The following is a 15,802-nucleotide window of genomic DNA, read 5'->3' on the forward strand; positions in this document are numbered from 1 at the left end:
AACATCTTGACTGGCTGCATCAATGTTTGGTATTGCAACTGCTTGGTATTCGACCGCAAGGCGCTACTGAGGGTAATGTGTGCAACCCAGTACATCACTGTACACAGTACATCACTAAACGTTTTCAAGGACTCCAGCCACCCAAGTCTGGAACCAACAGGTCCCTGAACAGCTCCTACCCCCAAGCCATAAGACTGCTAAATAGTTAACTATTAAACCATCTGCATTGAATCTTTTTGTGCTAAATTTTGGACTCATCACATATGCATATGCTTCTGCTACTGTTTATAATTTGTCACTTTTTTCCATATGTACAGTGTATATGTACATCTCTACCTCAATTACCTCGTACCCCTGCACATCGACTCGGTACTGGTACCCTGTGTATATAGCCAAGTTATGGTTACTCATTGTTTATTTATTATTACGTGTTTTACTTTTCTATTGTCTCTTTGTTTTCTTTCTCCTTTGATTGTTGGGAAGGGGCTGTAACGAAACGTTAGTCTACACCTGTTGTTTACGAAGCATGTGCAAAATACAACCCTTTTTCACAGAGGGTTCTACCTGGAACCCAAAACGGTTCTACCTGGAACCCAAAACAGTTCTTCCTGGAACCAAAAAAGGGTTCTCCTATGAGGACAGCCAAAGAACGCTTTTGGAACACTTTTTTCAATGAGTGTATTGACTAAGAAGCATTTCTGAAAAGGTGAATCCCCTGTTGCATATAGAGAAGAAGAGAGAGAGAGTATAATGGTATTCATTTTAGCTGCTTCTCTGCCCTCATTGGGCCTGCCAATCATGGGGCTTCTCAGCATGCATACAATAAGAAAGGGGCTGAATGATTGAAAAAGGTGGTCATGCAGAGAATTAGATTGCATTAATGGTACCTCAGAATGTGTTTTCTCCCTCCGCCCAAATTAGGCTAATTGGTTCATGCTACAGTGTCAAGCCGTTTTTAAAATGAATTGAACCAGAATTAATGAAAGGAACTGCAGAATGAGAGCGGGCTACAATTAATCCTGTCAACACCGATGATAGCCTTTCTCTGTATATGCCCATTGGAAGTCAAATTAAAGGCACACATTAAATAAATTATGCAGATTAAGGTGTATGGAAAGTAAAATAGGCTTACCAGTTGGCACCCTATTTAAGTTCTTAATCCGTTTGGCTCATCAATTTACTGATACACTACATGACCCAAAATATATGGACACCTGCTCGTTGAACATCTCATTCCAAAATCATGGGAATTAATATGGAGTTGGTCCCCCCTTTGCTGCTATAACAGCCTACACTCTTCTGGGAAGGCTTTCCACTAGATGTTAGAACATTCCTGCAGGGACTTGCTTTCATTTAACCACAAGCGCATTAGAGAGATCAGGCATTGATGTTGGGCAATTAGGCCTGGCACACAGTCGGCGTTCCAATTCATCCCAAAGCTGTTCGATGGGGTTGACGTCATGGTTCTGTGCAGGCCAGTCAAGTTCTTCCACAACGATCTCAACAAACCATTTCTGTATGGACCTTGTTTTGGCACAGGGGCATTGTCATGCTGAAACAGGGCCTTCCCCAAACTGTTGCCAAGTTGGAAGCACAGAATCGTCTAGAATGTTATTGTGTGCTGTAGCATTAAGATTTCCCTTCACTGGAATTAAGGGTCCTAGACCAAACAGCCCCAGACCATTATTCCTCCTCCACTAAACTTTTGGCATCCGCCAAACCCAGATTCTTCCGTAGTCTGCCAGATGGTGAAGTTTGATTCATCACCCCAGAGTTTCCACTGCTCCGGAGTCCAATGGCTGCGAGCTTTACACCACTCCAGCCAACACTTGACATTGATCTTAGGCTTGTGTGCGGCTGCTCGGCCATGGAAACCCATTTCATGAAGCTCCCGACGAACATTTATTGTGCTGACGTTGCTTCCAGAGGCAGTTTGGAACTCGGTAGTGAGTGTTGCAACCGATGATAGACAATTTCTATGCGCTTCAGCAGTCCCATCCTGTGAGGCCTACCACTTTGCGGCTGAGCCGTTGTTGTTCCTAGACATTTCCACTTCAGAATAACAGCACTTATAGTTGACCGGGGCAGCTCTAGCAGAGCAGAAATTTGACGAACTGCCTTGTATCCTATGATGGTGCTACGTTGAAAGTCACTGAGCTCATCAGTAAGGCCATTCTGCTGATAATGTTTGTCTATGGAGATTGCATGGTTGTGTGCTCAATTTTATACACCTGTCAGCAACGGGTGTGGCTGAAATAGCTGAATCCACTCATTTTGAAGGAGTCGTATATTTCAGTCACTGTATATTTCCAGGCTTAGATTATAGCATTGATTGGGTGTTCATTCATTGCTCTTTGTTTCTAAAAGGATTTGCGAAAATGGATCTGTAAACAGAGCTGCTAGTCAAAGAAATCATAATATCTTGGATGCCGGTATTGTCTTTAGGGTGTGGTTTGTTCTCACACCCTTAAAAATGATATCTTCACAGCTGAGTTAAAAATATCTCCCCTTTTAGCTTTCTATGAATGTAAGCCGCTGTCCATGAATGGGCATTAGTACTCTAGTAATCTGGTTTGCATCTATTTAGCATTCTCAAAATGATGCCAATGTGGTAGGAGTTAATTTGGCTGTTTTGTCCTCTGTATCTGCCTGCTCGTGACTGTTCTGCATAGATAAGTGTGAGGAAATTGAACTGCAGAAGCCAGTAAGTATGCCTAATCCCATTTTAAAGAGCCCAGTGGGCGAAACTTGGGTAATATCCAATCCAGCCAGCCAGTCCCAAAGCCTGGAGATACTGGTGGTCTCTGCTTGGCCCTGCAGATTTGGACCAGAGAGACTGCGGGAGGGAGGGTTGTAATGAAAAATAGAGGGAGACTACTGGAGAGCTGTGGGGGCTACAGTACTTGTCTCTGGGGGTGTTTGGTGGGTGCCAAAACGGGAGCTTGTCTAGGGGCGTCAACAGTCTGGTTGTAAATACATTATGTGTGGCGGGGGAGGGGGGGATGGGTAACATGAGGTTTGAAAACGGGGAGGAGGTGCCAATGATTAGTTAAGGGGAATGCTGGTCCCAAGGCCTCACAGTGAGGAACTGTAATTGGTTAGTTATAGCTGCAATAACACATCAAACAGAACGCTCTCCCCTCCCAGCACTGGTGATCCGCAGCAGGCTCATATGATCATATTGGAAATTAAATGAATAGTATCATAACATTTGTACAATGATGTCTCAAGATATAACCATCGTCCTTATATTATATTTACAAAGACACAATACAGTGTTGTAAGTATCAGTATTTGAGTTATGATGATTTTATATAAAGTATTCTGTATTCATGGCTGCATTAATGCAGTCAAATCTACTGACTGTGCCTAAAATGTTATTAAACAAAAGGACCTCTGAATGTATCTCCACAGCTTTGCACTATGCTTGCTGAGAATAGGAAGGAATACATCTGATCAGCATGCATAGTGCATTGAATCACTGCATGGAAGTAAGCAGCTGCTTCAAATACAAGCGGGGTGATACTATTGGAAGCTATAATGAACATTTTGTATTCAGATAACGGGCACCGGACATTTACAAGTTAAATATGTGGCTTTCCTGCACAGCCCCCTTATCTCATTTGCTTGTGAGTGGCAGAGAAAGACAAAGAGGAGTGTTGATGATAATACAACGTGAATATAACACCCAGGGCTTGACAGAGCCACTACTCCCTGCGTTAGATAAACACAAACACGTTGAATTAATAATCAGATTTTGAAAATACACCGCTATTTGCTGCTGAATATCTATTCAGTCGCATTAAAAGGAAAATGTAGCTTTCAAAACAGAGACTTTAAACAACAACATAATACACTTCACATATTTTACTGTAACAGTTACCATGACTACCTGAGACCTTTTTTGAATATTCTAGCACCTCCTGAGAGTTTAGATACATTTTATAACAGTGAAGTGCCCCAGCTTACATGACATTTTAGTCATTTATCAGACTTACCCAGATCTTCGTACAGTAGTGAGTGCATACATGTTTGTACTCTTTTGTGATGGTCCTCCTTGGGAATCAAATCCACAACCATGGCGTGGAAAGCACCATGCTCTACCAATTGAGCCACACAGGACTGGACATTACGTATTATACCCAGTAGACTTTATGGTTTTGATTGAAAGATATCACTCTTTGGGCACCAGCCTTTCTCTGTTCTCCGCGTCGGCAAAGAATGGGGGTTATTTATTTATGAGATGTCTGCCAGTCTAGAAATGAACAGTCTTTCCCCTGTTATTGTAATTTCTTATGGCTATAATTCAGCTGACTGCTGAACTGTATTCAGGCTTTTATTTCCTATCATGACTCGTGTTGTCGGGTATGTTTTCAACTCACGCAGACAGAGTCATTTTCTCTACTAAACCATGCGAATGTATAATGGATTCAGCGAGACATAGTGCAGGAAATGAGTTTGGAAATGAGTTTGTCAAGCTTGTTTTGGGTAAATCACTGCAAAAATGGATCTTTATATCTTGTATGAAAATGTACCAAAGGGAAATAACTGTCCAATCTAAAAACCTGTGCATTTATTTATCTGAAGTGACTTGGTGTTGACAAAGGAGGAATTCTAGTGTCTGTTCGTATGCTGCTTATATACTGCTGGATCACTGTGGGGTTAAACCTTAGCAATATCCCACCAGACTTGTGCAATGAAATCAGTCTGGAGGAAATGTCAGCACATACAGGTTAATGTTGGGATTTAAGAGTGGGCAGTCTTGGGCAGTGGTTGTGGTCCTACAATAACAGACTTGATGGAAGAGGTAAAGTCACTGTAAACTCGGAGAGAGGGAGAGAGAGATGAGGTCGTGAACTCCTTAGGAGTCAGACAAATGAGTTCCAAGAGGCCTGTCTGTCAGCCAAGCCTTACCAGGAATAGGGAGTTATTTTACCATTTCTTGATTACTCTTTAGTTTGTATAATTAGGTTTGCTGGGTCAGCATCCGTTACAAATGCAACTGCTTTGAAGATGTCCAGCCTACCCTGCCCATTTCTCCCAATGTATGCCAGTGGTTTAAACCACTTGAAAGCAGTGTTGAATCAAGAGAGCCAAGGTGGATGTAGAGTTGGGTAGTGGTATGTGTGGATAAGGTGGAGTGCCATCTGGTCAGCACAACTGTAACTGAGGGAGTCAGTGATATGGTTGAGCAGTACATGTGACCAACTGGCCATCGAAAAACATTACACCCAGGTTGTTGCAGCTGTTCCTTTATTTCCTGCTCCTGCTCTCTTTTCGATCGGTGTTAACGTTCCAGAATAGCCCTTTAATCATATTGGTCTGCTGAAAACTACAGAACTAAGCACCTGTATTTTCTGTTTTTATAAGCTTTGGTGCTTTTTACTGTTTACCCTGTCAGCAAACATTTTGATCATGTGCCCAAAAGCATATCTTGTTCTTGTACTTCAGCACTACCACATCCTCTGCGATATATAGAGTGGACTTCCTACAAAGGATTCCCACAAAAATGTGACTCTTGGGAGGCTTTTTGTTTCAACTGACAGAAATGTGAGCTTTCCTGTTGAATCATATATGTGGTGAAAGCTTTAAGTGCACATTCATGTATTTGTGGTGGCAGGTAGCCTAGTGGTTAGAGTGTTGGACTAGTAACCGCAAGGTTGCAAGATCAAATCCCTGAGCTGACAAGGTAAAAAATCTGTCATTCTGCCAATGAACAAGGAAGTTAACCCACTGTTTGTTCCTAGGCTGTCATTGAAAATTAGAATTTCTTCTTAACTGACTTGCCAAGTTAAATAAAGGTAAAATAAATAATAATTGTCATGGGCCAAGTGTTTCTCCTTTTTCATTCTTTCTGCTGACAATTTTCTCTCTCTTTCTCTATTCCTGACTCTCTCGCACTCCTTCAGCGTCTAACCCATGTGAAGAGAATGATGGGTGTGGCCCGTGCTCACACATGTGTCTCATCAATTACAACCGTACTGCGTCCTGCACCTGTCCACACCTCATGAAGCTGTCCCCCAACAAACAATCTTGCTTCGGTGAGTGGGACGGCCGTCTTCAATCTTTTAACACACCTGTATCTATCCTTTTCATTATCAAAGTCACAAAAGAGTGGGAGATTGTGCACCAGTCACATAACAAAGAACCATAAAGAATGCCAGAATAATTTGTTTAGCATATTCATTATTTCATTGGCACTTGCATGTCATATGTTACACCCATAACCATATTTGACTTAAAAGGTCAACCACTTCACAAATCAGTGGTAGCCATTGATATTCCTCTCCCCATCTGATTTTTCCATAGTGTTGAAAAGATTCCTCCTGTACGTCAGGCGGTCAGAGATCCGTGGGGTGGATATTGACAACCCTTACATGAACGTCATGACAGCACTTACCGTCCCAGACATCGATGACGTCACCGTTGTGGATTACGATGCCCAGGAGGAGAGGATCTACTGGGCGGATGTGAAAACACAGACCATCAAACGGGCCTTCATCAACGGCACCTGGCTGGAGACTGTCATCTCTGGAGGTAGTTACTGGCTCAATCCCAGATTTTGACCAGGGTCGATATGACTCTTGTCAAAAGTAGTGCACTATGTAGGGAATAGGGTGCCACTTGGGACGCACACACTCTCTGTTCTTTCTAAGTGTGTAACTTGGAGAGATGATAATGTAACTGAGATGGATGAGTCATGATGACTTGTGTAAGCTCTCCTAAGCTAATTCCCAGGCTTTAGCTCCATTGGCTAACACAGTCTTGTGGTGTGCAGAAACTCCGGCTACAATACTTTATAGGCCTGTCAATAACGTAGTGCCAGTGTCTGCCACTCATTTAATTAACATGATTTACATTACATTTTCTGATTGGCATTGCAAAGGGATGAAAGGCACATCCGGAACTAACTTCTGCAATTATTGTTTGTTTCATTGTGTCTGAAAGGCTTTTGATTGGAAGCTCTGTTTTGACAAATTGTGTCGCATGAAAGCACGTTGTCAAAGCACAAAAGACAATTGCTGTTTTTCAGGAAGTGTCTCCTCTCTCATCCTAATTTCCGTTCTTGATATTTGTGCCGGAGATTTAATTCATTGCCCCTGATAAAGAACAGAACAAAAACCTGCCGGCATAAGCTTTTTTACACATTCTAAGATAATGTTCACTATCGCTGTATTTTTCAAATAATGTTTTATACCAATGTTTTTTCATACTGTTTGCTGTCCCAAGGTCTGCAGATGAATCTGTCTAACTCATGACCCCTGTTACTCCACGTAAAACACATTGTTGGATGCTGGATTGACAGCCTCCCTCTCTTTGTTTTCCCCTCAGATATACTAAACTGCCGTGGGCTGGCTTTAGATTGGCTGTCTAGGAACTTATACTGGCTCAGCTCAGAGAATGACGAGTCTCAAATCAATGTCGCCCGCCTGGATGGGTCCCTGAAGACTTCTGTCATTCATGGGATTGATAAACCAAGGTGCCTTGTCGTGCACCCCGCCAAGGGGTAAGTAGATTAAACACCACAGCATCTGTGTACTTCATCATTATCTTCCGGGACTCAACATCAACAAGTTATTAGGAAATCTTAATTTTGTTTGAACAAAAACATGAGGACATGACACATGACACCATTCCCATGGTTCTCTCATGAAAATAAAAATTATTCATAGAATTTGTAGCATTATTCAGTGTAAATATATAGATTGTATGCAATTTAGTTGCACAGTATCAACATTAATAAAGTGAGCAGCTCTCACGAACTACAACTAAATTGAACAAATTCATTAAGAACTAGGAACTTATTGTAAAGTAGAACTGTAAAAATGTAATGTGCAATGTCTGTGTAATTTATATTCTTTCACATTAGGAAAATCTACTGGACAGATGGCAACACAATAAACATAGCCAACATGGATGGGAGCAACAGCAAGGTCCTTCACCAGAACCAACGGGAACCAGTCGGTCAGTTGAACATTATAGCTCTGTTTGTTCACACTGCGGGAACACTACTGCCTGTTCCAACACTCTATGATTCCAACATTCTATATCATGGGACAGATTCAGAGGAGCAGTCCAACCACATGCTGGCAGTATATACCCTGTCCACTGTATGGTGTACATTTTAGGACATCCCTATGAGGAGGCCAGGGCTACTTTGTATGTCATAGGGTGTAGGGATGTCCTAAAATGTTCACCATTCAGATAATGTCTCCTCATAATGAGCACTAGGTGCATTTTTTTGTGTATTTCCAAAGATACAAAGATAGCATCTTTCCAAATGGTAGGTGTTGAAATCATTTGGTACACTTGACCTAACTGAAAACCTCTTCTGCTGCCATACACAGTTGTTCAACCTGAACCTCTACCATATACTCAGATGATACAAGCTTCAGTGCACAATTGTTCATTTGCAGGTTCACGCCTCAAGCAGCATGTTCTTACAGCACAAACAGACCTGCAAGGTCAAGTCTTCACTTTCTCAGATAAACACAGTACCGTTGTCTTCACTGTGTTTGTCGGATAGTCTTGGTATGCCCTGTCTGAAATATAAATTGCCCGCGTGCCATACACATCACATGACTTCATTGATGATGGGCCGGACCTGGGGACGGTGGTAAATGAATGATGTGTTGTGAATGGGAATACAGGCGCACGCACGCAGACACGCACACAAACACACACCATGGGAGACAGAGCTGTCCACAAACACAATTGAAGTAGCCCCCAGTTGCCACCATCAATAGTGCCATTCTGTCAAATCTCATCATGTCTGCTAGAGAATGGATTTAAAAAGGAAGGAGCCACTCTCTGGTCAAATGATTTATAATGTCAAATGGAGGTCATAGAGATATCACAGGCAGGCTGCGACGAATCCATCCAACAACCTCACACACATGCACACATGACACATGCACACACACGCAGGCACTCACACAAACACACGTGCGCACCCATGGCACATGCACGCACACACTCGCAAACACACACAAATGTGCACGCTCACACTTACACTCACTCCTATAGATACACACGTAGTCCTACATCCATACTTTCACATATTAAGTCACATCCCAGGCTGCAAGAAAGATTGCAACAATCTCACACTCACCCCGACAGACACATATTATACAAACTGTACATTCAAACAACCATAGTACCTCTAATACCAGATGCATCTTGCGTATGTACATTTTACTGATTGTCATCATGTAGACCAAGTCATTAAATATTTGACATGTGATGATGCTATTGCAACCAGTGTTTCCCACTTGTGTGCTTTACCATATCTGACACAAAGATCTGACTGTAAAAAGATAATGCATCATATAGTCACTAGCCCCCTTTCATTCTTCTCCCCCAGGTCTCTCTCTAGACTACACAGCCAACAAGCTATACTGGATCAGCTCTGGTAATGGCACTATCAACAGGTGCAATGTGGACGGTAGTGTTCTGGAGGTGCTGGAGAGCATGAAGAGGGAGCTAACCAAAGCCTCTGCCCTGGCTGTTATGGGTGAGTTGTGGCTAGTGTAAAACGTAGTGTACCCACAACGTGGGTAAAAAAAAACTATTGACATAAAGAGTAGATGAATCTTCCCTCTGTTGTGAAACGTTTGGACCTAAAGGTCTTCATCAGGCTGGAATAGTGGAGCATGTCAGCCAGTGAATCAGAGCCCTGTCATGGATTAAGGGAGAAAGTGGGAAGGCTTAGGGCCTAGGCCTGTACATGTTGCTAGTTAAGTGGCTCCTGGATAAAGTCATTTAACCAGTGTTGTGGTATGACTGTGACAGTTCTGCTTCACTCTGTGTGAAATTGTCTGGGCATTAGATAATTAAACCACTGGCTGGAGCTGCATGTTGATTGATGATAGATTTTCTTTTGTAATGAAAATGGATGTGGATGCCCATAGTGGAGTGTGGTTGCTTTGTATCAGTGCTGGATCTAATATGTTGGATGTTATTACTGCGACAGGGTGCTTCTTTTCAATAAGAAGGCATTTCTTTCTCATACTATTTGTTTTGTTGTGCCATTGCACCATACATAATACAAAGACTCACGCATGACTGAACTGATTCTAAAGCTTGGTCACACGCTAATGAAAAAGCCTATGTAGGTCACTGTCGAGTCTAAGGTGAAACGTTTGCAAGGAGTTTGGAATCTGTGAATGAAACTTTTTCAATAAATGCATAGTGGGAATAGAAATACTTTGGAACTATAAAGTTATTATTCTCCATTATTTTTCCTCCACTGGCTACTAGTCAGCCACATGGTAGGACTTAAAACAAAGAGGAATGTAACGTTTGGCCTGAGAGGATGAAAGGAACATACATTCCAAACATCAAAGTGGAGGTTGTTGATGTGATTGATTTAAGACCAGATGGAAAAGGACTTCAGCACACAGCATCTGGCTTCATAATTGCATTACTCTCACTACACCATTTTGGATTCAGGATACACATTTCAAATATCTACACGTCCTAACAGTTAAAATCTGGACAATTGGGATGAAACCTCTTGCTGTACAAAGACACAAGTCTGTTTGGCAGGAGTGATAATGAGAAGCAGTGGCAGAAGGTTGCTGTTTTAACTTGGTGTTGACGGTCAGAAGCGTTGTCAAAGGAAGATTCATTCTCCTTTGATGCACCGTATTTAGTGATCATAATGCAGGCCTTCCGCATTTCTCAGCAAACGAACAAGCGCGCCTCACCCTCGCTGCAAGTTTAAACAATTACACGGTCAGAAAATAAGGAAACAACAATTGAAGTTCACAACTTTATAGTGTCGGCTTAGAGTCCGGAGGTATTGAAGTTGGAACGAATGTGACAATGCATTTATCTTCACCCCTACTTACATGTATAAATTACCTCAACTAACTTGTACCCCTGCACACTGACTTGGTACCAGTACCTCCTGTATATAGCCTCGCTATTGTTATTTTATTGTGTTACTTTTTCATTCTTTTGTAACTTTAGTTTATTTGGTAAGTATTTTCTTAACTCTTCTTGAACTGCACTGTTGGTTAAGGGCTTGTAAGTAAGCATTTCACTGTAAGGTCTACACTTGTTGTATTCGGTGCATGTGACCAATAAAGTTTGATTTGATTTTGATTTACTTCATATACAGTACATTGAACACTTTTAAGTTTGCAACTTAAGACCATTTTTTGTTTTACTTTATGGTAGAAGCACAGTAAAGTAAAAATGTTCTTGCTGTAGAAATGGTGACTTTATCGCATTCCACAAAATGTGAGCCGGAATGCAAGACGACAGTTTGAAAGCAGTATAAGGTTACAGTAGAACAGTGGAATGATGTGTTCACAACAAGCAATGTGGAAATTATTTTAATTGCTTGGAGTGGCATATTTATATTCTGCCAAAGATGGAGAACAATTGTGCAGAGGTGTTATACTTACAAGTATTTATATTGGATATTGGAAAGGGCGTGTGTGGACGTGTTTAACTATAATTGTGGGGACCAGAAGTCCCCAGAATAATTTTTATTTACAGTGCCTTGCGAAAGTATTCGGCCCCCTTGAACTTTGCGACCTTTTGCCACATTTCAGGCTTCAAACATGAAGATATAAAACTGTATTTTTTTGTGAAGAATCAACAACAAGTGGGACACAATCATGAAGTGGAACGACATTTATTGGATATTTCAAACTTTTTTAACAAATCAAAAACTGAAAAATTGAGCGTGCAAAATTATTCAGCCCCTTTACTTTCAGTGCAGCAAACTCTCTCCAGAAGTTCAGTGAGGATCTCTGAATGATCCAATGTTGACCTAAATGACTAATGATGATAAACACAATCCACCTGTGTGTAATCAAGTCTCCGTATAAATGTATTTATTTTTATTTCACCTTTATTTAACCAGGTAGGCAAGTTGAGAACAAGTTCTCATTTACAATTGCGACCTGGCCAAGATAAAGCAAAGCAGTGCGACACAAACAACAACACAGTGTTACACATGGAATAAACAAGAGTACAGTCAACACAATAGAGAGAAAAAAATAAAGTCTATATACAGTGTGTGCAAAACAACAATTTAGCAATTTAACACTGGAGTGATAATGAGCAGATGGTGATGTGCAAGTAGAAATACTAGTTTGCAAAAGATCAGAAAAGTAAACAAAAACAATATAGGGATGAGGTAGGTAGATTGGGGGGCTATTTACAGATGGGCTATGTACAGCTGCAGCGATCGGTTAGCTGTTCAGATAGCTGATGTTTAAAGTTAGTGAGGGAAATATACGTCTCCAGCTTCAGCGATTTTTGCAATTCGTTCCAGTCATTGGCAGCAGAGAACTGGAAGGAAAGGCGGCCAAATGAGGTGTTGACTTTGGGGATGACCAGTGAGATATACCTGCTGGAGCGCGTGCTACGGGTGGATGTTGTTATCGTGACCGGTGAGCTGAGATAAGGCGGAGCTGTACCTAGCATAATAGTAAACAAATAAAAATGTAATCAACTGGGGACATTTTGTTAGTCCCCACAAGGTCAAGTGCTATTTCTAGGAGCTTTAGGAAAGAGTGTGTGTGTGAAACATGTTTGTAAAACTGTCACTACCCTCTGTTCATAACTCTTAGTTCATAACTCTTAGTTTATATTTCCAATTATCATAAAAATGTCAAGGTATGATATTTAGGAGCTTAATAATGAGAAGAGTGGCCAAACAGGTCAGACTAATGTTTGCAATGCCAATACAAATGTAGATGCATGAAGAATACCTTACACATTAGCTGTGTGACTTTTCAAAATGTCACCCATGACCATGGAATTGCAAATATTTTGTTTAAATATATTTTCCTGGCCAATTTTGTTCAAATTCCAACTCAACCCAAAATAACTAACAAATCGAACAGACACAACCGACACAGTCAAAATCAAACACAGTAGTGTCATATGAAGACATCCAACCCATGATAATAAAATAAAAAATAAAGAGTAACTATTATTTAAGGTGTATGTCTTTTTATAGCTATGTAAGCCTAATGGAAATTTGCTTTGATATTGAAATAATGTTCAATACTTAGGTGAGATTTTAGCTGGAAACTATAAACATATCCTGCTGAGAATGTTTTTGCATCCATTACGCACATTATAGGTTATTTACAGCTACATAATTGAAGAAAGGCTGTGATGTTCTTTCAAGAAAATTACATTGTGTCCAAATATGATCTGTTGATGACATTTCCTAGTGAAAAGCGTATCGACTTTTTCCCCCAGTGAATCATCTTTACAGGTGAATGACAGATGTCTGCTCTTCAGCTGTAGTCCATGGTGTGGAATGAATGATTGAGATTGGTTTTATTCTCCAGCCAACTCTCAACTCCAAAGCTTTCATTTAAAAATCCATACCCAGTTTCCTCTTGGAAAGGACCCACATTTATTGAATGTAGAATAATCTGTTGTGATCTATAATAAAATTGACGCTGTGGTATCCATCAGGTTTAGTAATATTGTTTGCTTTTTCATATGTTCCTGATTATATACTGTACACCATCTGTTCCCGAAGGGAAATTGCTTATTATATACTGTTAGTTTTATTTGCTTGCTAGTGTTATTGGCTTGTGTGTCTCAGTATGGAAAGCCATATATTCATATAATTGTTTTATATCAATCATTTAATTACTTTTATAGAAAATTTTATAATATTTTATAATCGTCCTCCCGTGTGGCGCAGCGGTTTAAGGCACTCCATTGCAGTGCTAGCTGCGTCACTACAGATCCTGGTTCAATCCCATGCTGTGTCGCCGCCTGCCGCGTCCAGGAGACCGATGAGGCGGCGCACAATTGGCCCAGCGTCGCCCGGGTTACGTTGGGTTTGGCCGGTCGGGTTGTCCTTGTCCCGTCACACTCTAGCAACTCATATGGCAGGTGCCGGGTGCAGTGCACACTGACACACTCGCCAGGTGTACATTGTTTCCTCCGACGCATTGGTGCGGCTGCTTCCGAGTTAAATGAGAAGTGTGTCAAAGACACAGGTGGCTTGGCGGGGTGGTGTTTTGGAGGATGCACGGCTCTCGACCTTCGCCTCTCCCGAGTCCATACGGGACTTGCAGCGATGGGACAAGACTGTAACTACCAATTGGTTATCACGAACCTGGGTAGAAAAAGGGGTAAAAATATCAAATTAAAATAAATAAAAAAATCAATAATTCCCCATAGGATTCAATGGAGAAACACATTTTTATATTGATAATTTTAAAAAATTATATCAAATTAAATGTTTCATATCAATAATTATATTAGAAATGTCTAATATTTAGCATTATTAACATTTAAACCATTCAGCTTCTAGTGCCTTGTATGTCATTGAAGAGGATGTTGGAGACAGTCTTTATATTTTGTTGCCTTAAAATTTAATTTAAAAAAAAAATATTAAATTAGATTTTTTCCTACCGACGTACAGAAGCTACTCCATATTTCTAAAGTGAAAGAAAAATCGTGGAAATGTTAACAAATTAATACTAATAAATCAACCAAAATGTCTTGTTTGCGTATTGTATGTCTTCACACCACATAGTTCAGAGGTGGTCCCAGAGTGGCATGGTGGAATTCTGGGACCCATAATTTTTCCTGATCTGGTAACCTGACAAGTAAAAAACTGGACCTTATATGGTATGACGTGAGTAGTGTGTTGTAAAAACATTTTATATGGGTTATGATGGGACCAGAGTTTTTCTAATCAGTTCACATGCAGCAACCTTGTACTTGTTCATATGAATTATATGTGAAAAAATAACTAAGGGGTTTCCTATACACAGAGAAGGCAACATGATTGGACAATGAAACTCACAGGGCTGAGCTTGCTTTATGCTGGTTTGCATTGTGTTGTCCTGCCCCATGCATCTCTTGGCCTAATTAAAAATTAACTCAGTCTGTCAGCTATTGTGTTTATTGATTAATTTCAGTTAATAATTTTAGATTTAAAAAGTCTAGGTTTGAATATAAACCAAATTGGGTCCCATTCACATTTTCTCACAAACAAATGGGCTATAAATGCAGAACGTTACCGCTTCGTTTACCCTGCACATAGGGATAGAGCGGATGCAGCTGCTGTTAGTAACCTACAGTTGATCACATTTCCATGCAGTACAGTATGTCAGATAACTAATGTTTAGGTGTATAGGTGGCTACATTTATGTATGGGTTGTTGCTTGTGTCTGGAGTGATGTGTTATCACGGTTGCTAAATAAATACCAGAGGAAAGTGGAGAGCGCACCTTCAGCGCACCTTCACCTTCAGCTGAGAGCTGCCCAGTGACACAAGCTTACCAGACGAGCTAAACTACTTCTATGCTTGCTTCGAGGTAAATAACACTGAAACATACATGAGAGCACCAGCTGTTCCGGGAGACTGTGTGATCATGATCTCCACAGCCGATGTGAGTAAGACCTTTAAACAGGTGAACATTCAAAAGGCTGCAGGGCCAGACGGATTACCAGGACGTGTACTGCGAGCATGCGCTGACCAACTAGCAAGTATCTTCACTGACATTTTCAATCTCTCCCTGTCCGCGTCTGTAATTTTTATGCAGACCACCATAGTGCCTGTACCCTAGAACACTAAGGTAACCTGCCTAAATGACTACCGACCCCTAGCACTCACGTCTGTAGCCATGAAGTGCTTTGAAAGACTGGGCATGGCTCACATCAACACCATTATCCCAGAAATCCTAGACCCACTCCAATTTACATACCGCCCCAACAGATCCACAGATGATGCATTCTCTATTGCACTCCACAATGCCCTTTCCCACCTGTACAAAAGGAATACCTATGTGAGAATGCTATTC

The 15,802-nt window shown here is 41.0% G+C and overlaps 1 protein-coding gene across 1 annotated transcript in view; it reads left to right on the forward strand.

Moving 5' to 3' along the window:
- The window catches only part of LOC139401164 (low-density lipoprotein receptor-related protein 1B-like), a 430,219-nt gene that overhangs the window by 278,119 nt on the left and 136,298 nt on the right, over window positions 1-15,802 (forward strand). The window contains exons 28-32 of the mRNA XM_071145604.1: window positions 5,910-6,041; window positions 6,310-6,537; window positions 7,333-7,507; window positions 7,871-7,965; window positions 9,365-9,514. Coding sequence (XP_071001705.1) covers window positions 5,910-6,041; window positions 6,310-6,537; window positions 7,333-7,507; window positions 7,871-7,965; window positions 9,365-9,514 — 780 coding nt within the window. The remainder of the gene's footprint in view (window positions 1-5,909; window positions 6,042-6,309; window positions 6,538-7,332; window positions 7,508-7,870; window positions 7,966-9,364; window positions 9,515-15,802) is intronic.

Source organism: Oncorhynchus clarkii, chromosome 3, assembly GCF_045791955.1.
Source record: "Oncorhynchus clarkii lewisi isolate Uvic-CL-2024 chromosome 3, UVic_Ocla_1.0, whole genome shotgun sequence".
Classification (NCBI taxonomy): domain Eukaryota; kingdom Metazoa; phylum Chordata; class Actinopteri; order Salmoniformes; family Salmonidae; genus Oncorhynchus; species Oncorhynchus clarkii.